The sequence below is a fragment of the Hoplias malabaricus genome, chromosome 17 (genome assembly GCF_029633855.1).
Source record: "Hoplias malabaricus isolate fHopMal1 chromosome 17, fHopMal1.hap1, whole genome shotgun sequence".
NCBI lineage: Eukaryota > Metazoa > Chordata > Actinopteri > Characiformes > Erythrinidae > Hoplias > Hoplias malabaricus.
Window position 1 is genome coordinate 8,832,720 of NC_089816.1, and position 22,763 is coordinate 8,855,482.

At 38.5% G+C, this 22,763-nt stretch overlaps 1 protein-coding gene across 1 annotated transcript; it reads left to right on the plus strand.

Moving 5' to 3' along the window:
* Positions 1 to 228: 228 nt before the first annotated feature.
* On the plus strand, positions 229 to 22,407 carry atg2a (autophagy related 2A). Its single transcript, XM_066648560.1, has 42 exons — positions 229 to 721; positions 2,625 to 2,787; positions 2,888 to 3,037; positions 3,243 to 3,345; positions 4,009 to 4,147; positions 4,428 to 4,607; positions 4,772 to 4,871; positions 4,969 to 5,142; positions 5,270 to 5,412; positions 5,921 to 5,996; positions 6,100 to 6,352; positions 8,440 to 8,581; positions 9,021 to 9,119; positions 9,358 to 9,519; positions 9,717 to 9,981; positions 10,209 to 10,296; positions 10,444 to 10,615; positions 10,792 to 10,934; positions 11,191 to 11,324; positions 12,159 to 12,313; positions 12,430 to 12,580; positions 12,729 to 12,913; positions 12,995 to 13,075; positions 13,183 to 13,289; positions 13,389 to 13,481; positions 13,568 to 13,638; positions 13,761 to 13,837; positions 13,920 to 14,090; positions 14,199 to 14,325; positions 14,944 to 15,170; positions 15,902 to 16,131; positions 16,425 to 16,560; positions 16,705 to 16,920; positions 17,205 to 17,306; positions 17,606 to 17,690; positions 17,766 to 17,919; positions 18,013 to 18,082; positions 18,404 to 18,486; positions 18,657 to 18,778; positions 19,123 to 19,277; positions 20,582 to 20,734; positions 20,996 to 22,407. Exons 1-42 carry the CDS (start codon positions 551 to 553, stop codon positions 21,230 to 21,232), a joined length of 6,045 nt encoding a protein of 2,014 aa, XP_066504657.1. The 5' UTR covers positions 229 to 550; the 3' UTR covers positions 21,233 to 22,407.
* The last annotated feature ends 356 nt before the right edge of the window (positions 22,408 to 22,763 follow it).

The window sequence follows — 22,763 nt, forward strand, 5'->3', positions numbered from 1 at the left end:
TAAATGTCAGTTGTGCCACGGTACAGGACATTTGTTTCACAATACGACAAGATCAACAAACCCGTATTTGTGTAAAGGATGCACTTTATATTCACTCAGAGAGTCAAAAAAAACGTTTCGCCTTAATATATTATGACCTTCTCAAAATGGCGTCTCTTTGTTGCCTTTCAGACTGCGTGATGACGCAATTACGTCGCTCCACTCTCCAGTCTTGAGAATGAAAACAATAAACAAGGAGAAACGCAGAGGAGGACCTGTCGCTCACAGTTGAAATAATTATAAAACAATACAAAAACAACCTGTATTACATTGCGATTCATTTTAGGGAAAGAAGAAACTGATTATTTCCTACTACAGAATTGTCATTTTTCGAATAATTTCGACATATTTTTGTCAGAGAAAAGGAAGTCTCCTAGCTAGCCTCCCCTATTTATCGTCTGCTTGTTACGTTACGCGTTTAAATAGAAAATACTGTGTTTATTGTTATGCAGTTACCGGAGGACTGTTGCCACTGCCGTTTTTACTCCCTTTCCCCTCTCTCTCTGGACTTATGTCTCGGTGGCTCTTCCCTTGGTCGGGCTCAATAAAGAAGCGGGCCTGTCGGTACCTTTTACAGCATTACCTTGGTCACTTCTTGGAGGAGCGTTTGAGCTTGGAACAGCTAAGTTTAGACTTGTACAATGGCAGTGGAATCATTAAAGATATCAACCTGGACGTGTGGGTAAGTTCACCTAGTAATATTAACGACAATCACGAGACACGTAGCGAACCTGATTTTGGCTTCTTATTTTCAGTTTTTCGCTCCACCTTAAATGGTGCGGTATGTTCATGTTAACGGTATATTCGAATACGAAGCCTTCTTCAGCCTCGTCATCGTGCTCGGGAGTGTTTCGCAATTTCTTGGAAAGCTGAGAACAACAGTGACAGTATGCAGAATAGTTAAACGTGTGTAGATCAAAAACATTTTTTATTGGTAGATGTAATGCGTGTTTTCTTAATTAGCTGCTGTTGGGAGAGTTGGACAGTGATGGTCACGCTTTTCAAAACATTTCAGCTTTCAAATCGATTTGCTACAGTAGATTATTAAAGAAATTTGCTCTGAGGAAGGCACCAGAGACACCAGACAAGTGTGCAGCGCCAGCACCCGGAGGTGACACGATACGGTTGTTGTTCTTCCGATATCGATATTTTGGGCAATACTGAGAATGATCTGATATTTTCTGTAATCACTACATCGATTTGACATAATTAAGTTTCAACTGACGCACACTAGACATCTAAAAATAGGTTGTTACGTTAAAATTACCCATTCTTCTTCATCACATTAAGAAATATGCACCTTAAATCACATCACACAGTTGGATACATCCATGTATCTACATATGTAGATATATCTGTAGATATATATGTAGAATAATCATATAATTCTGATATGAACATATCAAGGTAGCAAAAGTAGTATTGCTTAGCTCAAAGAAGATTTATACCAACACGACTATATCTAGCGTACTGTTATGCTAGAGCTGGGGTGGTGTTGGGCTCTAAATCCAGTGGGGATTCTCTGCACAAATTGAGTCCTCTTCAAATCAAATTAAAACATATATCCGAGTTTGTTTCTCACATAAATAGTTATACACAGTACAACTTGCAGTGAAATGCTTTGACGACTGTCCACATAGATATAAATAAAATATATAGACATTCTCAGAATAAATAATACTAAACTAATGGCATGCAGATGTGGATTAAAGTTCATAATGTGCATTCGAATGTGCAAATTAATGCAGTGCAAAAAATGACAAGTGAAAAATCTGTGCACTAAGGGCAGTTAACAGTCCTGTATGTGGTGTAAAGTGTAAGATGGACGAAGTCTGGGTTTAGAGCTGGTTCACAGTTCGAATAGCCATGGGAAAGAATGGCTATTCAGACTCTGATGGTTTATTATAACTGAAAAATTTGTATTTCCTCTTTATATAAAAACAGCTAAAAATGAGACGTAATGACCCTTATTAAAACAACTACATTTTAGGAGGCCTTTTTTTGTCTTTGGAGATTTGAAGCTAAATCTCTTAAGCCAGATATCATGACTGCCCAGTCATTTTTCCTTGGCCTTAAAAAATGCTTCTATTGAAGAATGAAGTGTTTCTGAGACTCTACAGTTCCTGATGATTTAATAGAGAACAATTACAATAGGTACATTAAAATGTATGGCCAAATATTTTGTGGACACACGCTTATCCAAAATGTCATCAGAAGTTAAGGATTTAATAGTAACTTTGTTACCCTTTGCGACACGTCCTTTCTGAAGAGGCCTTACAATAGATCTTGGAACCGTTCTGTAAGAATTTCTTGGCATTCAGTCAGGTTTTCTCCAGCCACATCCACATGCATCCACATTTGCACGAGATGTGTTTCACTTTGTGACATTGCTCTCTGTTTTTAGATGCAAGGCATTTCAAGGTGCTGGCTTGTAACTCACTTGATCGCATACATACTCATATCACTCACCAATGTATTAGTAACTTCCAGAATGTTAATGAAGTGGTGATCAAGCAAAGTTTTAAATAACTTTGTGAATGATTATTTCTTATGTTTCATTACCTTTCATTTGCATCCCCTCGTAGGCAGTGAATGAACTGCTGGATTCACTAGGAGCCCCCCTGGAAATTGTTGAAGGGTTTGTTCAGAGTATAGCAGTAACAATACCCTGGGCAGCACTTGTTACAGACCACTGCACACTTGAAGTCACTGGACTACAAATCACATGCAGACCCAAGTACAGAACCAGTGAGTTTATTAGACCTAATGTATCCTGTGTTCAATTATTGATTTTTTTTGCCCTTCTGTGCAGTGAATCATTTGTAGATTACCTGCCATGTTTTTGTAGGTGGGAGTTGGGACTCCCAAGGCTGGTCCTCATGCATGACCTCCAGCATGCAGCTTGCCCAGGAGTGTCTGAAGGACCCACCTGAGGCACCTGAAGACCCACCTGCTCCACTGGAGGGGCTGGAAATGTTTGCACAAACCATTGAAACCGGTATGTATTTAGCTCTGTGTTTAGTCCTGTTAGAGTGACATTGTGTGTAAAGCCAATAAACATTCTTTCTGTAAGCAGGAACAATTACTTGATATCCACTGTTATACTTTGATAAATATCATGGAAATGCAGTGGTAGATATGGCTATTAGTTCTGTTTGGATATTATGTTTTGTAATAGCGTGCCCTCTTTGTGTGCTGCGCAGTTCTCAGACGGATAAAAGTCACTTTTTTGGACACTATAGTGAGAATTGAACACCAACCCATTGATTCCCAGACCGGTGTTGCATTAGAGATGCAAATAGCACGGTAAGAATTTCTGTTTGCCTCGTTTCTACTTATTTACCAATAGCCACACATCCTTCATCTCAAAGGCTTACATAGGGTATAAATTTGATTTGTCCAGCCATAATTCAGTTTTTGTCATTAGACATATGTACAGCCACTGAGCATATGGCATGATATTTAGCTAGAGAAGCAAATAAAAATGTTCATACCATTCATACCATCAGTTGGATACCAATACCACCTAAGCGATGAGAGTTTTTTATGTGATTAGTGATCATTATGATCTGCATATTAGGTTGGAAATGTTTTATACTAAATCGTTTTCCTGAAGCTACCCTTCGGATCACAACAATTTATTATATGTGTTCTCTCTTCACATCACTGAAAAAGAAATCAGTTGTCCAGGTTTCTTGAAAGACAGTACTCTCGCAGATCATATACAGTATGTACATATACTCCCCTTAGGGTTGGCATAAGGAATTTATTGACTGGAAAACACTCATATTTAATAAATGTTACCCCAACTTGTGTTTAAAATAATGTTTTTCAATGTATGCTCCAAAATAAAAGCTGGCAGCTTGCATATAAGCTAAATACTGTATTATTCATTTGGATAGCACTCTTCTTTGATCGATTCTGACTGATGCTGTAACTGATCTTCTATTCCTTGTCCTTATATTTCAGGTTAGATTACTGTGATGAAGCTGTTAGAGACTCAAATCAGACAGTGCCTGTAGATATCCACCAGCCCCCAGCCTTCCTCCACAAGATCCTCCAACTGAACTCTGTCAAACTTCTCTATGAGACGCTTGGAGAACCACAGGTGAGAGTCATATGTGACATAAGAATCTGAATAGAGGGTTTATAAATCAGCTGCTGATGTAAAGTGGTTGACAAGTAAAAGGTGTATGGGAACATGCTAGACAGTGCAAAGTTAACAGCTGACACCAACATATGATGATGAAACCTTAAGCAAAATTAGCTTTAACACAGTATGGTTGTATATATCTCCCCGCCCCCACTACAACCCTTTTGTGCTGTAGACTCTAGTGTTCTCTTTTGACATACTGGTGTAATAGGCATGAGTCTTCTCTTATTTCCAGGGACCTCTTGTTCCTGAATACACTCGGGGCAGTGAAGATGTTGATGAAAATGAAGAGAAGAGAGACTCTGCTCCTCAGCCATTAAGACTGCCTCCTGAGCCTCTGCTCATTGGAAGCTGCTCGGGTTTTATGGAGACCATTGTCAAAATCAAACAAAATGACATGCTCCCAGGCCCCAAGGTGGAAGGCTTATCTTAAATATTCTCTGTGTGATATTAGAAATCAAAATGTGTCTTATTTACTGGACAAAATGTTTTTGGATCTTCACATTTTAAAATAACCATTGCAACGCGTGTGTGTGTTTCTTTCCCCTTTCTTGGTTACTTGTTTTTTCACTCATTTAGCTGGAACTTGATGGTAAGGTGGGCTGCCTGCACCTGCTGCTGTCCCCTAGTCAGATTATTAATTTGACAGACCTTCTGACTGCTCTTTGCATCGAGACGGGTACCTACCTTTAAATTAACTGTCCATCCATTAACATTATTTGTTCACACTCTCTTGCTGTCCCTTATTCTCCCTTTTTTATTCTTTCTGCTCTCAGAGGGTAACAGCAATATGCATGGTGGTGTTGGCACTTGTGGGCATAGTAGGCCTCTGGGTTCAGATGATCTAAGGTTGATAGAGGAGGACCTCAGTAAGCAGCTCAGTACAGATATGGCAGAAAGAGACCTGGACCTGGATGCAGACCCTTATGTCTGTGGCCTGGAGAATGGAGGTGATTTTTTTTTTTTTCAAAAAATACCTATTAAATTGTAAAGTATGTAAATATATTTTTCAGTGAAAATCTGCACTCTAATGTAATTTTACATGTCATTGCTTCTATTTTTCTCTGTATAATTTAGATATGTTTTACTCTATGGGGCCTGGTTATATGACAAGCAGTGTGATGTCAGCACGTTCAGGAAGTGAACTCTCTGACAGCGACATGGAGTCTTCAATACACAGCCAAAGCAGCCTGGCACAAACACACCCTCTGTCTCCACAGGTCTTTATGAAAGAGATCAATATGACCATATAGTGTCTTTAACTGTCTTTTGTCATTTTATCATTGTTGAGAGGTTTGGTAATTTTTCTAATTTTTTTTTTTTTGCTTGCTCTTCATTTATGTTTTGCATGTAAAGAGGCTTTGTAATGAATAACATTTCAAATGGATGCTGGATGATTTATTGTACCGTGGAAGAGTTGAATGCTTAGGCACTACATAATACTTGTATTCCATGCATAAGCAAATCTGTACATATAAGCAGCCTATAAAATACTACATATATATTATGTGATTATCTCATTTTTACCAAGAATTTGATGGTTTTGATTAGTTATAAATATATAACATTGTCTAGCATGAAAGTGTTTACAGGTATTGTGATCTGTTTTATGCCATGCGTCACACCTCTACTCTCTGTCTAAATTGTTGTGTTATCACATTTCTACTGTGAGTACTTTGGTTTGAGGACATGATAATATCATGTTAATATTTATTCTTATTTTGTCAGGGAATGCTCAACTGCCCTCGACGTTATCCTGTTCCAGGTACCTTATCCAGCTTGCCTCAGTGTAGCAGGCCTCCACGTATGCTCCCTTTCTGTCTTAAAAAAACTTTTACTTTAAAAGTTGCCTTGTATTACTTTCTGGGAAATATCTTAAGCCCTCCTGTTTATTTTTTTTTTATTAGGGCACTCATCCCATGGCACCCAAGCAGAGTCCATGAAGCCTGATTCCTTGTTTCGCCTCTCACTGGGTGGAGTCACTGTGACTCTGCTGGAACAGGAACCACCCATAAATCCTGATGGCCAGTCCTCAATGGCTGAAGTGTCGCATGTATTCTTTCACGAGTTGGCCTTTTTCAAAGACAGCATGTTCAGCGAGAGAGATTTTCAAAACTTGAGGGGAAGCTTTGCTAAAGCTTGCCCTCATTCTCACCTCAGGTACTTTTTTTCTTTCTTTCTTTCTTACACTCTCTTTCCCTCTCTCCCTCATTTAAAAGAGCAATCTGTCCAGGGTGTGTGATCATAGATTAGGAAACAGACAAAGCTAAAACACTGCTGCCTCTCTGAGCTAAAACACTGAGCTCCTGTGATCCCACCCTCTGAGGTTCTGCCTGTGCCTCTGCCCAATCTATTTACAGTCCAAGCCCACTGCTGCCAGGTCTACAAACCTAGTGTCTTACGTCCATAAAATGACCAAGTGAACAGAATTAATGTTAAATTTTACCATACCCAAAAAGCCCCTTTGCTCTTTTAAAATTCTCCATGACCAGAGACAGAGTAAAATGAGAGTGTTTGAAAGCTGGAGGCAGTTTAGAAGCATAAACATTACACAACAGAGCCAGAGCTGGCTTTTCTCCTGAACCTGTAACAGCAAACTATTTCATTAAAATATGAAAGTACAGGTGCCTATGCATAGATTAAAACGAGTAAATGCCATAGGTTATATATTTTATATTTAAAGAAAATGAGGCATAATGACAACTGAAAGGTGGGACTGTGTTTTGTATGTTTTATACGATGAAGATGAATAACAACACGATTGAAAGGTGTAAATACCATTCATGTGTGTTTCTCCATGGTGCGTGAGTGTTTTAAGCAAATTAAGGAGTAAGAATTGTGTAACACCAGTCTTGTCTAGTCTAAATATAAGGTGGGTTTGGACCTTAAAGGCTTGTAAATGCAGAGAAATGGCAGCTGCTTATGCAGTTTTTTCTTGTGTAGGTAGCTGTTGTAGAGAAATTAGGTTAATTATGGCACCTAATAGGTTAATTATGGCACATTCTTTGCTTTTACAGTTCAAAGTTCTTAAACTCGTCTCTTGCTTGTTCGTCCGTTTTCCTTAAACTGGCAACCTGGTCGGGCTTTACTAGGGAGGAGGCGGAGGAGGCAGACAGCTTCGAAACTATATAGCTTTTGAAACTATATAGCTTGGTGTCAATATTACAAATTGCTCCTTTAACTGGCAAATGTACAGATAAAAGAATTTCAATGTTTTTGGCCAGTCATTTCACCATGTAGTTTATAAATGGGATTTGTACAGGTTCATCAGAATTCAGAATTTATTGAGATCATCAAAAGTGAAACTCAAATATTACATAGATAAACTACAAACAGAGTGATCTATTTCAAGTGTTTATTTCTTTAAACGTTGATGATTATGGCTTACAGCCAAAGAAAACCCAAAAGTCATTATCTCAGAAAATTAGAATAATCAACACAAAACACCTGCAAAGGTTGACTAAGCCTTTAAAATGGTCCCTTAATGTGATTCAGTAGGCTAAACAATAGTGGGGAAGACTGCTGACTTGATAGATGTTCAGAAGGCAGTTATTGACACCCTCCTGCTGTATCCAAGCATATTAATGGAAAGCTGAGTGGAAGGAAATAGTGTGGTAGATAAAGGTGCACAAGCAATAGGGATGACCTTGAAAGGACTGCTGGTGTTGGTCCACAGGATATATCATGTCCTAAGTCAGCGCAGCCATCTACCAGGAAATTTTAGAGCACTTCATGCTTCCCTCTGATGACAAGCTGTATGGAGATGTAGATTTCATTTTCCAGCAGGACGTGGCACTTGTCCACACAGCGAAAAATCCCAATACTTAGTTTAAAAACCACAGCCAGCAAACTTGCCTGTATTGTCAAAAGGAAGATGAGAGACACCAGAAACAACAGTGCAGACGAGCTGAAGGACATCAATGGTATCAAAGCAACCTGGGCTTCCATAACACCACAGTGGTGCCACAGGCTGAACACCTCCATGACACACCACATTGATGCAGTAATTCATGCAAAAGGAGCCCCAACCTGAGATAACTTTTCTGAGATAACTTTTGGGTTTTCATTGGCTGTAAGCAATAATCATCAATATTAAAATACATTTTTATGCATTTTTGAGATGCACCTTTTATATATGTAGTTTATCCGGTTGGAAAATGGCATATTTGAACAGATTACAGGAGTGGTTTTTGATCATTTTTCCCCCTCACTGTTTAACATTGTACTTTTTTTGTACTTTTCTCCAGGCTAACAGGGGCAGCAGTGCAAGTGGCATGTGAGATGCGAAGCTCTGGACGGCACGCCCGTTCCGTGACATCCGACCTCTCCTTCAGCAGGCTGGAACTGCTGGAGTGTTTATGGGAGCCAGGCAACCCTCAGTATATTGAGGTGCTTTTTATCAGCAGCAACCATTAGCAATATTACATTTCTTATTGTCTTATTCAAATTATTTTTTAATGTGTGCCAAATTAAACCTCAGGGATTTTAACTTCAGTTCTATTTACACGGATCTAATTTGACTGAGCACTTTTATAATCTGGGTAACTCAAAGTCATCATCATATTATCATCATCACATCACTTTAACCGAACACCCATTTGCTAATGTATACATACACCTATATGTTTATAACTTTAATTAATTTAGGTTAATAGATGATGATGATATAGATTTATAGATGATGACATAAAACACAAGTTATATTCTAGGTTGAATTACCTGCAGCTAGAGACCCCTTGCTGTCATGTGGCCATCCCAAGAGAAAAGGCATCCCAGAACCCTGAGTAAATGATTTGTCTTTTGTGTTTTTTTTTTTATGTCGCTTCAGGTATTGCAGTTCCAGTCTGCTGGTCTCTTTACTGTAGGAGCCACTGCCAGACCCTGTGCACAGTTGCACTACAGCCTGACTGAGAAACACCAGCGAAAGGTGCTCCTGCTCATTTAATTTGCTTATGAAATTTACGTTATGAAATATTCCACCTGTATACTTTTGTGGAATTGACCACAGCTCAACTCAACTAGACTAATGGAAGTCAAAGTTCAATTCTGCATTGTACAATTTAGCATCATACTTTGCCAGTGCCAGCATCTCCCTTTTATATGAATATTGTCTCTTTTTTGCTTTTAGCATATTTTGTAATTAGTTTGTTTCTGCTGTTTTGCAGAGTGGACTTAAGCAGCGTGTGGTGCGCAGAGATAGCTCTGTGCGTGTAGAACTGTGTGAGCTGACCACCGAGGTAGACCTGGACACCTTGGGCAGACTGCATAGTATCATACAGGCTTTAAGCCACTGCCCCAACCAATCTTCAAAACCATCACCCACACAGGTCATAAATTATAGTGACATACACCTCCAAAATGGCAAACATATAATTGAACATAAATTTTACTGAAGTTAATGTGTCAAAATTGTAAAAGATAATAGTCTGATATGACAAATCATATACTTTGGAAAGACATACAACATCAGTGTGTATATATAGAATCACATGCTATATCTTTATTCTCTCTCTCTCTCACGCAGACTCAGTTGTTAGAGATGCACTCCTCCTTTACTCTTATTTCCCCCCATGCGATACTAAGGCTCCGCTTCCCCATCCCTGACCTTCGACCTTTAGACCAGAGAAGGCCCATTAGTGAGCGAGGAGTGCGTAAAGAGATCCTGAGCCTAGAAATGTCAAACCTGGAGATAAAGTCTCAACAAGGACCAGACATACAGGAAGAGACACCTTCTACCTCTGGCACCAAACTCACACAGGTGTTAGAGGCAACCTTTAGTGACATGCACGGTGAGTGGGTCGAACTCACTTATACTCTTGCATTTAGCAGTTTTCTCTGTTGGATATCCAAATATATTTTGTTATAATTGTTATCCTGAAGCAATTATATTGTCTTGTTGTCCCTGGATAATGTTGTCTACTTTACAGTGGAAACTGAGTCTGTTATGTTTGCACAGATCTACGATGCAGAGCATAATGTTCATATTTTGGTTTGCTGTTCTTTTCTTGTTTTGTAGGAGTGTATGAAGGATGGGAGGGAGGCTCTTTCCCCTGTATCCGTGTCCAGAAGAACACAGACTCTCTCAGCTTAGAAAACACACCTAGGTGTTTTTATCATTGACTGTATACTAAACATAAAATGCATTCTGATGTAGCTAACAAAGATCTGTTTGTATTTAATATTTGTATTTATTTTCAAAAATATTTCACATGTCAAATTTTCTCATTCTGTTTAAATTTACTTTTCTGCAGGATTGTTGTTCGTGTTAGTAGAGAAGCAGATACAGACACTAGAGGAGATAAAGGTGTAGGGCTGAAGAGAGACCTAGGCCTTGGCTCTGTGTCTATGGAAAACCCTTGCGAATTAAGAGAGAAAAATAGCTCTCCCTTTTCCTCCAACCGCACCATGTTTGAGACAGAAGAGGTAGGCAGATTTATTCTTTAGCACTTCTCCCACAACTCAAATCAATTGCCCTTGGTTTTCCATCTCTGTAATCCTTTGTTTCTTTTCTTTTTTTATATATATATATTTTTCTCATCTACTACTTGTTCTTGTCATTTCACTGTTACAACTTATCTTTCATATTTTGCCCTTCTTAGATGGTGATCCCTGCAGATCCAGAAGAGATGAAAGAATTTCAGTCTCAGTGTGTGGCTCAGTGTCAGTATGTGGTGGATGTCACACTACCTGTGGCCTACATACTTCTGCCCAGCAAAGAGGCCTTTCAAAGCATCTACAATAGGTAGGAGTTTTCATTCTATATGGCAATCACAGCTGACCGTTTATAAAGCTATTTTTTCTGTTTCATGTTCTCTGCTATAAATTAGATTTTCTTCTAATTCGGTCCCCATCTTCTGCACATGCATCTTTAAATATTATTCATTTTATTACTATCAATCTGTGCAAGATATATTTCTGAGTCTGCAAAAAATGGATTTGCTGTTTTAGCTCATTCCAATGTTCATGCTTGTTTTATAATATTTTTTTTCCCCATTCAGAATAAATAATGATTTGTTGATGTGGGAGCCCCCTCCTACCCCACCCTCAGCCCTCAAAAATTCTCACAGTCCCCCACAGCACCGCAGGTCTGAGGATGATGAGTTTCAACTCTGCAAATCTGCCTTCAGACTTGGTCAGTCTATATTTAAAATCTGATGTAAAGTACTGTGCCACATTTTTAGGCACCTGCGATTTAAAAATATATTTATCTGAGACTTGATTAGCTCATAATGAATGTGTTGGTTTGACCATATCCAAATATGTCCCAGTGGCAGTCCAGTACTTATAATTTATTTCCCAACACCTAGATTCAAGTAGCGTTGCTGTGCAAAGTGTGCGTGCGTGTGTGCGTATATAATACTGTGCAAAAGTTTTAGGCACATGTAAAAAATGTTGGAAAGTCAAGATGACTTCAAAAATTATGGAATGAATTCTTTATTACTTGGAAGAAAGACAACAATGTGCAGTAAACATTAATAAACGAAAGAAAATCAGTATTATATGTAATGAACATTTGCTTCTTCTTTTGCACAGTACCGCGTGTGTGTGTTTTTTTTCCCCCTATGAAGTAGTAGGTGTGAGTGAGTTTGAAGAACAATGTTTGTTCAGATTCTCCTTGAATTGCATGAATTTTCTAAACCACAGCACACATTATTTATAATCCTTATTTATTAACCTGTAAAACTAGGTATTGGATGATTACCTCAAATGATACAGACTCCACGAGGAGAGATTTGGAAAAAGTTAAACCAACACATTCACACACAGAATATCACACTCACTGGAATAATGATATTTGGTTTTATTCTAAAGGGTGTTATTTGTTGTTAGTTTTTGTTTTAAGCAAATAAACACTTACTGCTCAGATGAATAGCTTTTTAAATCTCATAATCTCTGGTGCCTAAAACTTTTGCATAGTACTGTGTATATATATATATTGTTATATTGTTGTTCCTTGTCTCTGTAGAATCTGATTCAGAAGAAGAAGAGCCTCAGTACTATTCAGCAAGTGTTCCAGGGAAAAAGAAGCAGCCAGAGACTCAATTTAATCATGCTCTCAGCCTTCTCTGTTTAACGGTACTGATTGGAAAGGGCCGCATCCAGGCCATGATGGATACCAAGGTCAGTAAATTAACATAACTAATTTACAACAACAACAATTTAAAAATCAGTATTATTTGTTAAAATAAAATGACCTGTTGAGCTTGTCTCTCATCTTGTTTCTTCTGTTCTCAAAGAATGAAGCAGGAAGGAGAATGGAACAATGCCATGGGGAATTGTTGCTAGACTTTGAAGGAGGGAAGATTTTCAGTGTTACACAACATCAAAATAATCCTAATCTAAATTTCTTAACAATAGAGAGCAAAAGAGTGGAGCTGTACCATAAAGGTAGGATGTTCTTTTTCTTCTTGGTTATGTTCTACTAATAACTTCTTACATTTTGAATGTGAATATAAGATTTGTCTATGTGTTATCTGCATTCACTGTGATTCATAGCTCTCTTAAACATTCTCTTTAAATCTTCTTGTTTCTTTAGCGGAGGTCCCTGATTCCCCTGTCCCTGTAAGATTAGAAATGGCCAAATTAATTCCCCCAAACCATCTGGACCCCACAATTTATCCCACAGAGTTGGGGGTCAGTTGCATGGGTGGCAGAGAGATAAGTGGTCAGATGCTGTCAACTGCCATCAGAATCACGTTAGACCTTCAACGCAATGTCAAGGTTTCTGTGTCATTTAAATAATCCATACCTACATTTGTATTTATATATTATAATTTTACTTAAAAGTGTTTATGTCCACAGGAGTTTCTGGTTGCCCTTCGACTCCAAGGGGCTACTTTACGACATCACATGGCATTAACCAATCATAGTTGGCATGAGCAGGTAAACTTCTAAGTTAATAGTGTAAGGGTTGCATAATTAGTGGTGTGTTTTCTACACTTCTGAATAACAATTAATCTCTATTATCTATCTCTCTCTTCTCTCTTTAGTTGGTTGATTTTCTGGATGTCATTGATGATGACATTTTAGGATACACAGCTCCTGTCATCATCACAGTCTTGCATACACACCTGGCCACCTGTGCAGTTGACTACAGGTAAAATCTTGTAATTTGACAATGTATGACCTGCAATAATTTGTGTGCATGTATGTATCTGTATTGCTGTCTCATTTCATTTGTTTTGGTCCCATTAAGGCCTCTGTATCTTCCACTGCGAGTGTTGTTTACTGCAGAATCCTTCTCTCTGTCCAGTAACATTATTGTGGATACTGCCACTTTCCACCTCAGGTACTGCATTTTTATTTGTAATATGCTCATGTTCTGTTTTAAAGGTTTTATTTGTTGCGCCTGTTGACTTGGACATTTTTTTTAAGGTTTATCCTGGATGACTCTGCATTGTACCTCACAGATAAATGTGACAGCGAGACAGTGGATTTGAGACGAGGTATAATGTCTGCTTACTTAGCTTCTTATATTATACCTATATTCCTGTGAACACACCTACACTGTGTTTACTCTTTATTTAAAGAATAACAACAATTCTAATCAATTTTTCCTTTTCTATAGATTATGTATGTGTGTTAGACATTGACCTATTGGAGCTGGCTATCACTACATGGAAAGGCAATGACACGGGCAAATTGGTGAGTCCCAAAATGTAACACACAAGCAATGAACAAAAATATATATATTTCAGACTAGTCCTGATATTTCACTCTTGTTTAGACACAGCCTCTGTTTGAGCTGCGCTGCTCAAATAATGTGGTTCATGTGCGTACGTGTGCTGACTCCTGTGCTGCTTTGGTGAACCTGCTGCAGTACCTTATTTCCCAGGGTGACCTTCACCCACCCCCACGCCATTCCTCCCCTACTGAAATTGCTGGGCAGAAACTTCCGGTAAGAATATGACTGACTACTGAGTGTTTGTTTTTTTAGATGCATGCCTTTTTAGAATTTTGTGTTTGTGATTACAACTGAAAAACAGGCAACTGTTATTTTCTCCAGCTCTCAGAAACTGCTGTTTCTTCAGCACCCTGTCCACCAGCAGAGACTGCAGAAATAAATCAATATGACCTCACTGATGCCTTGATAGACACAGAAAGGGCTCAACGAGAAGAGGACTCAGACACTAGTAAGATTACATATGATAATTTGTAATGAAAAAATCAGTGGATTTGTTTTTGTTCCTTTGTGTATATGAAACATGTGGCTCATTTCAATAACCCAGCTGCTTCCAAGAATATATTATTCATTCAATCATTTTCTGTAACCACTTATCCAGTTCAGGGTTGCGGAATCACTGGGTGCAAGGCAAGGACACACCCTGGAGGGGGGCACCAGTCCTACACAGGGCAACACACACACATTCACTCACACACTCACACCTACTGACACATTTGAGTCACCAATCCACCTACCAACATGTGTTTTTGGGAGGAAACCAGAGCACCCAGTGGAAATCCATGCAGACACGGGCAGAACACACTTAACTCCTCACAGAACTCTCAACCTCCAGGTCCGTGGAGCTGTGTGACTGCGACACTTTCTGCTGTGACACCGTGCTGCCCTAAGAACATATTAGCACCCTTTATTTTGTTTTATATGTTACCAAAATATAGTAATCAAATACAAACAAGGCTGCTCAAAAATTGTTAGTGCTAATACCAAATCTTTCTCCAGTAGTATTATTTTTTCCAGACGGACTATATGTGATATGCTAAGCTTGATTAAGATTTTTTTTTCTGTGCAGGCTCTCCTTCATTTGTAAAGCGAGGCTCTCCTGTCTCTGTCTACTTATTCCCTGGAGAGGCTCCAAAGTCACGTTGTCCTGTGCTAGAGGGAGATGAGTTAGAGCTTGATGGACTGGTTGCTCCAGCCACTGAGGCTCACTCAGACATGATGTCAGAGGAGGGTTCTGAAGGCTCCACTGACAATGACGACTTTTGTATCTTAGAGGCTCCTGGCATGGGTATTCCTGTAAGTTAACTTCATCAATTTGTGCTTATATATAAATTGCAGATCCACTATATATATATTATGTATTACTATATATTAGTTTTACAGTTACAGACTGTAGTCCACCAGTTTCTCATTTCGCCCTGTTCTTCGGTGGTCGCTTGAATGGTCTCCCACTGACTACACTGGCATGGTGGTGGTATGTTAATGTGTGTTGCATTGATATGAGTGGATCAGATACAGATAACAGTTCTCTGTTTGACACACCTACCTCATTGGTCCACTTTGATGAGCTACTGTCACTGACTTTTCCTCTACAGAGGACACCGGATGGTGTTGGCTGGATATTTTTGGTTAGTGGACTATTCTCAGTTCAGCAGTGACACCAAAGGTTTTAAAACCTTTAGCAGCCCTGCTTTGTCTGATCCACACATACAGGCACTACGCACACTATCATATCACCACCATATCAGCATCCCTGCAGCGCTGAGAATGATTCACCACCCAAGATCATACATGCGTGCGGTGGTCCTGCGGGTCCTGAACATTAAAAAAACTGATGAAATGGGGTCAAGAATGTGTGTGTGTATATATAGAAGCAGTTGTACTACAGTCTGTAACAGCAGAACTACAATGTGCTCTTGTATGGTTAGTGAAGCTGATTACATGTACAGTGTGTGTAGATACATATAGATACAATGACAGATTGTTCTGTGTATATTGTCCTTTAATCATTTGTTTGTTTTTTTTAGCCAAAAGATGGAGAACCAGTGGTGACAGTGTTGTGTGAGGGCCCTATAAAGGTGCGTGACGGCTACTTCTCTCGTCCTCGAGGCAGTTCTGACCTTCTGCGTGCTCCTTCCCGCTTCCCTGTGCCTCAGAGTCGTGTAATATTAAGAGAGGTCTCTGTTGTCTGGCATCTCTATGGGGGCAAAGATTTCGGGGGCAAATCTACATCAGCTCATACACAGCATAGCCACAGGTAAGGACTTTTACACATTTGATTGGTGTGTGTGTACATATAATATGTTTTAAATACTTTAAAGTAATATTGCTGATCTACTTATTTGGTAGTGCAAGTTACAGGTCTCATGACTTTCATAGTGGTTATTATGGCTTAAAATAGTGCTTCTATAACCAGGTTTTTTTGGGCCATTAATGCTCTACAGGGAAATTCTGAAATGAAAGTGCAAAAAAAAAGCTAATGCCACATTTTTTGTGATGCCCTTGATAAGTCTTCTGATTTTATTTATTTATTTATTTATTTTCCGTCAGGGGCCGCACAGCTCCTTCAGGGGCTCGTGGTTCTCCCTCTCGTTCTGTAGGCTCATCCAGGCCACAGAACTCATGGCGCTGGGTGGGAGGCAACAGCCGACAGCATTCACTGCTCATGGAGATACAGCTGACTAAGGTTGAGTTGTGACAGTGGCCCAGATTACATGCAATATTTGCCACAATATTAAATATTTAGTGTTTTTACATGGCTACATGGCTTTATTATAATGTTTGAAATGATTGGAGCAGCATTCACTGATTTTTCCACTTCTCACTCCAGGTCAGTTTTCAGCATGAGTCATACCCTGTTGTGGCACCTCCTGCTGTCCCAGGGCAGGACATGGAAGGGGCTGGTGTTGGGGAGCAGCCTCTCTCACGACAGGTGTTCATTGTACAGGAGCTGGAGGTGCGAGACAGACTGGCCTCCTCCCAGATCAACAAGTTCCTTTACCTGTACACCAGTGAAAGCATGCCCCGCAGAGCCCACTCCAACATGGTGCGCAAAAACCAGTAACAAGACTCTTGCCTCAATTCAAAGCCACATAAACTGTAGAAATTGTGCTCACGCATAGTCAGTGTTTGAGTTAAAAATTTTTTTTAAAATGCTGTATTTATTTTGGAGCCTGCACCAACATTGTGAACATATAACGAATCAAACCATTTTGCCTGTGTATCAGGGATACAAGAAGATGGGCTGTAGTAATATTTAATTAAATGTAACTCTGATATAGGTTTAACATACAATATATGCTTAACATATGTTTGTATGTGTTGCTGTAGTTGACTGTGAAGGCTCTGCAGGTGCTTCCTGAATCTGGGCTTGGAGGACCAGAATGTTGTCTGAGAATAAGCTTGCTGCCTCTCCGACTCAATATAGACCAGGTAAGCCGAATTAAAGCTTTTGTCATATGCTGTTGTTATTGATAATGTTTATATGAATTTATAAACTGGTGGTATTACTTTTTAGGATATCTTGAAGCATCTTGTGATATTGTAATTTTTAAGGGATTTTTTTGTGACCAACACGTGGCATTTATTTTATTTATTCTGGAAACAATTATATGGTGTTGCTGTCATACTTTTAAGTGTTCCTGTTCAGTCTAAGACATTACAGCTTTAGCTAGCTACAATGTGCAAATACTAAAGTTGTATGTATTATTGTTTTTGTCTTTCTTCTCCAGGATGCACTTTTCTTCCTAAAAGACTTCTTCAGTAACTTGGCTGCCGGGGTAAACCCATATGTGCCTATTGACCCAGCAGCTGAGAGTAAGCATAATATTAAATTCGATTAATATTATATCCACAGCAAATTCTTATATATTGTCTCTAATTTTGTCATAGTGAAAGCAGACACTACACAAAAGCAATCAGAGGAGACAGAAACTGGTTCTCTTTTGGGACCAGACCTCACTGCTTCCGTGGAGACAACTTATAGTGAGCAGAGCTCCTCTTCAGCTGGCTCCTCCTCATCTTCTGACCAGCCAATATATTTCCGGTAAACAGAATAAAGGATTTTCTGTAGTAGTGTAATAAATCACATATATTTCCATCAAGATTTGAATGCCTTTGTTTTATTGTTTCCTATCAGAGAATTCCGTTTTACTTCAGAAGTCCCAATCTGGCTTGACTACCATGGGAAACACGTGGCAATTGAACAGGTTAGAGTTTCTTAGATAAACTAAATCACACAAAGTGCAAGAGAAATAAAACATTATTATTGCTAAGATATGACTAATTTATTTGTAGCAGACTGTAATTGTGTTTTTAACTTTAGGCGTTTTAATATTTCCAAGATTATTGTCAAAAATTTTGTTTTGGTTCTCTACTCAAGCACAGATGACTCTGGGGAACATTATTCCTCTGTACATTTTATCATGTTTAGCTGTCATTTAGAGATGATTTTGCATAATCAGTGACATCAATGACCACTCTTTAGTTTCTTTGGAGACTGCACTATATTTATAATATCTGTTTCACAGGGAACATTTGCAGGGATTCTGATTGGGCTAGCCCAACTGAACTGCTCAGAGCTGAAGCTGAAGAGGCTGTGCTGTAGACATGGGTAATTAGCTCTGTTTCATTTACATCATTTGCATCATCTTACCTACAAAGATTGGAAAGCTTCTCTTCATTTTACATAGTATTTCTAATTTTCCTTAATTTTTCATAATTTTCTAAGGCTTGTCTGATTATATTGGTGTAGTAACATTCACATTTCTGTTATTTTCTTAGACTGCTTGGTGTTGATAAAGTCATTCAGTACGCTGTGAATGAATGGCTGACTGACATCAGGAAGAATCAATTACCAGGCATTCTGGGAGGTGTAGGTCCAATGCATTCTGTAGTCCAGCTCTGTAAGTATGCATTTTATGGCACTGCTTTATTCCTGATCAGAGTCAGCCCTATATATCTGAAGTTTTTGAGCTCAGTGCCCAGAAGCTGGTTAAGTCCTGTTATTATCAATATGTTGAGGGCTCCGTATTTTTATTTTATTTATAGATTTTTTTTTAAATAACCAAAACATAAGTTTGATTTTCTTTTTATTTATTTATTCATTATTTTTATTATTATTATTATTATTATTATTATAATTTTCTGTATTCATTTAATTGAAATGTTTAACAAAGGAAATGTGGCTATTCTTAATTTTTCCTGATTTATTCGTAAATGCTTTCTTTGTATCTCTTCCTGCCTGTAGTCCATGGGGTTCGGGATCTGTTCTGGATGCCTATTGAGCAGTATAGGAAAGATGGACGCATAATCCGTGGCCTACAGAGGGGGGCAGCATCTTTTGGCACGTCGACAGCTTCTGCTGCCCTTGAGCTTAGCAACAGACTAGTGCAAGCCATACAGGTATACACACAATTGTTTATAAACTAATTTAAAAAGGATATATTTAGAGAAGTTTTCATTCAATCATTCATTCATTATCTGTAAGCGCTTATCCAGTTCAGGGTCGCGGTGGGTCCAGATCCTACCTGGAATCATTGGGCGCAAGGGGGGAACACACCCTGGAGGGGGCTTAGGGAAGTTTTATATCACTGAAATGACCAGTTAGTGTTTGGTAAACTTTTTATAATGTTACTGTAATAAATATACAGCCTCCTGTTGATCGTCTTCAACTATTATTTAACAAACAAAAGGACAAAGAAAAGAGATTTTCTGTGTTTTCAATGACAAATGTTATATTTGTTTGTTACATAGTAGCACTTTAAAAACTGATGCCTGCAAAAAAAAAAACTGGAACAGGGGCATTTTGACTACCTTTTCTTTTAAAATTACATTTTAATCATTTAGGAACTGAAAATACTAATTGTTGTAGTTTTGCAAGTAGATTTTGTCAACTATTTGATTTATTCTTGCTTTATACAAGACTCAAGCTTCTCAACAGTCACAAGAACCAATACTTTGGTACAAAGTCGATACCATGATTTCTGAAAACCACAGTTTCCTGTGGTACCAGAGGTACAGAAAGTTTTACAGATCACAGGACCACACAAGGTCACCACAATACGCCTGCATGCTAATAAGCAGAGAAAACTAAAAAAAAAAACAGCAACACAAGGAATGGCAGAAGTAGTAACAGATTCGTTGCGACTGGTTGAAAAAAAAAAAAAAAAGTTACATATGGAAATACTTTGCGTTTGAGTCTGAAGACCAAACAAAATTGCTGTGTCACACAGCCTGAAGAGCCCAGTAGCAACTCTCACACAAAAAATACATTCAAGAACTTACCTTAGACTGTCCCCTTCAAAATTTGAGTCTTTCTGTCGAACCATTAATTAGTAATCCTCATGTTTGTTTAAAGAGTACTGGCAAAAGGTTTACAAAAGGTACAAAAAAAAAAAAAACAATTAAAATATGATCTAACAGACCCATGCAGCATGAGATGTTTTACTTGGCAGCCACAAGCTCGACAAAAAATAATCAATACAATAAACATGTTTTCAAAAGTTAGATTTCTTTCACTAGCTGCCTTTCTGCCACTGAGACTATTTAAATACAGGAGGGGTCTGAGGGAGGTTGCCTCGCTCTACAGCCATCATCATCATCATCATCTTTTCCTCTTAACCATTTTGGCTTCGCAGTTCTTTACAGTCTTACATTAAAAAAGTTATCGAAGATAAATGTTCTATATTGGAATATTTGTTTTGTAGGCCACAGCAGAAACTGTGTATGATATCCTGTCACCAACCCCACCCTTGACACGTTGCATCACAGAAGGACGCCCCACTTCCCGCCCCAGACGGACCCCTCAACCAGCTGACCTCCGAGAAGGTGTTGCCAAGGCCTATGACACTGTCAGAGAGGTATCGTTCTATCATGCCTATTACTGAGTAGTTGCAGGTTGTAAAATCATGTGTTGATGCAAACATTGCTTTTTATCATCTCTTAATGTATTGAAACATGTTCCTTCCTCTAAATTTCTGTAGCTTTGCTCCTTTTGTGTCATATTTTTAATATGATCAACTGAAATCCAAAAACAGCTAATTAACCGGAAGTAGATAGTGTTTTAATGCATAACATTACTTACCCAAAGCTAACAGATCTATGTTGCTTTAAATCTTTAGGGAGTGATTGACACTGCTCAGACCTTGTGCGATGTGGCTTCTAGAGGACATGAGCAGAAAGGTCTTCCGGGTGCAGTTGGCGGGGTTCTGCGTCAGATCCCACCTACTGTAGTGCGTCCTTTAATAGTGGCCACTGAGGCAACCTCCAACTTGCTCGGGGGTATGCGGAACCAAATCAAACCTGATGCTCGGAAAGAAGATTTCTTGAAATGGCGCACAGAAGAAGGCCAAGAATAATTGACAGAATAGCTACAAAAATGTTTTTTTTTTTTGCTAGTGTGAATGGAGGAGTGACAACTTTTGGAATTGAAAATGTGAGTCTGTGTGTGCGTTAATCCAGAGATGAAGAAAAAGTCAGCTATTCAGCAAAATCTGAGATGTTTAAGTGGCTTCCTGATGTTAGTTGCACATTTTCACATTCATGAAATGCAAACACTTTCATTGTGCACTTTGGTCCAAGTGAAGCTTTCTGTAGGTAGCAAAGTGCAATTCGCTGCCATTTCAACTTATCTGAAAGTATGCAATCATATCAATCTTGAACACTGTTATCCATTTACCAAATGACCTGCTACTAGTTTTTTTTTTTTCCTCTTTGATTTCACAGGGCATCTAGGATGTTTTGTTTTCTTTCTTTAATTGTTTGAATTGTTCAGTATTTCTTTTTGTCAGCTATAACAATTGCAACATTGTTTGTCTGGTCCATATAGGGATATGACACACACATTTCTGTCAAAGTGGGTGACTGCATAAAGGTGGCCTTGCCATAAAACAATGGGAATGTGAATTTATTTAATAACCCTTGACTCTTTTTAAGAAACACACCCCCACCTCACCCCCCGGTGTTATTGTGCCATAATTGTGTTCAATGTTAAAACTTAAAATTTTTAAAAAGTTTCACTTTTGGTTTAATCCTGATGCCAGTATAAATGTTGTCCTTCCATACTTTTCCCTTTTCAGGTACTATTGAGTTTATTCTTGCAGGAAAGCCTTCATCTACCCACTTTCATAAATTTAAAATTTCTTTGCGTTTTGTTTGTTGCCTTCCTAAATTTAAAGAAATATTAAATTTTTTTGTAATTAAGATTTACAGAACCTTTAAAAAGATTATCATATTCATGATGATGTAGTTTGTATTATGAAAAGATTTCAAAGGTCAGAAAGGGGGTTATGGGTAATATTTTACACTTTTTGTTAAATACATAATGCAGTTTAAGGGAATTAAGGTGATTGTATGTATGTGTGCATACAGTGTCTTATGAGTGGATGAGTGAACAATTGCATGTATGTGAGCTGATATGTTTTACTGGGGTGAACCATTGGCTGTGACTCAGCTTTCAGTATGTTTTTTTTCTGTAATTACTGCTATATTATAAGCTGTAACAATGGCCTGTATAATACAAAGACAATGTGTAAACAAATTAATAAAAAAAATAAAATACATTTAAATAAAGGCCTCATATTTACTAAGTGTAGATTTAGAAACTAAAATATTTCACTTTGTGGACAAATGTTTAAGGACACATCCAACATTCTTTCTGAACTTTAGGGTGTTGAGAAGTTTGTCCCCTTTCTGCAGTACATCTATTCTGGGATGGCTTAGACTAAATGATGTTAGATATTGCAGTGAGGGTTTGACTGCATTCAGCCACTCAGTCCCCAACAGTATCAACCCAGTAGATTAATTATTCCGGATCATTAACACTCCAGCTCATTCAATGGGCAATGGGTGATCTCTTTCAGAACAGAGTTCCACTAAAGACAAGTGCTT

Coding starts and splice junctions, on each gene's coding strand:
- atg2a (XM_066648560.1), top strand. CDS start 551: ATGTCTCGGTGGCTCTTCCCTTGGTCGGGCTCAATAAAGAAGCGGGCC. Junction 4,872..4,968: donor TGCTCTTTGCATCGAGACGG/GTACCTACCTTT, acceptor TTCTGCTCTCAG/AGGGTAACAGCAATATGCAT. Junction 13,290..13,388: donor ACCTGTGCAGTTGACTACAG/GTAAAATCTTGT, acceptor GGTCCCATTAAG/GCCTCTGTATCTTCCACTGC.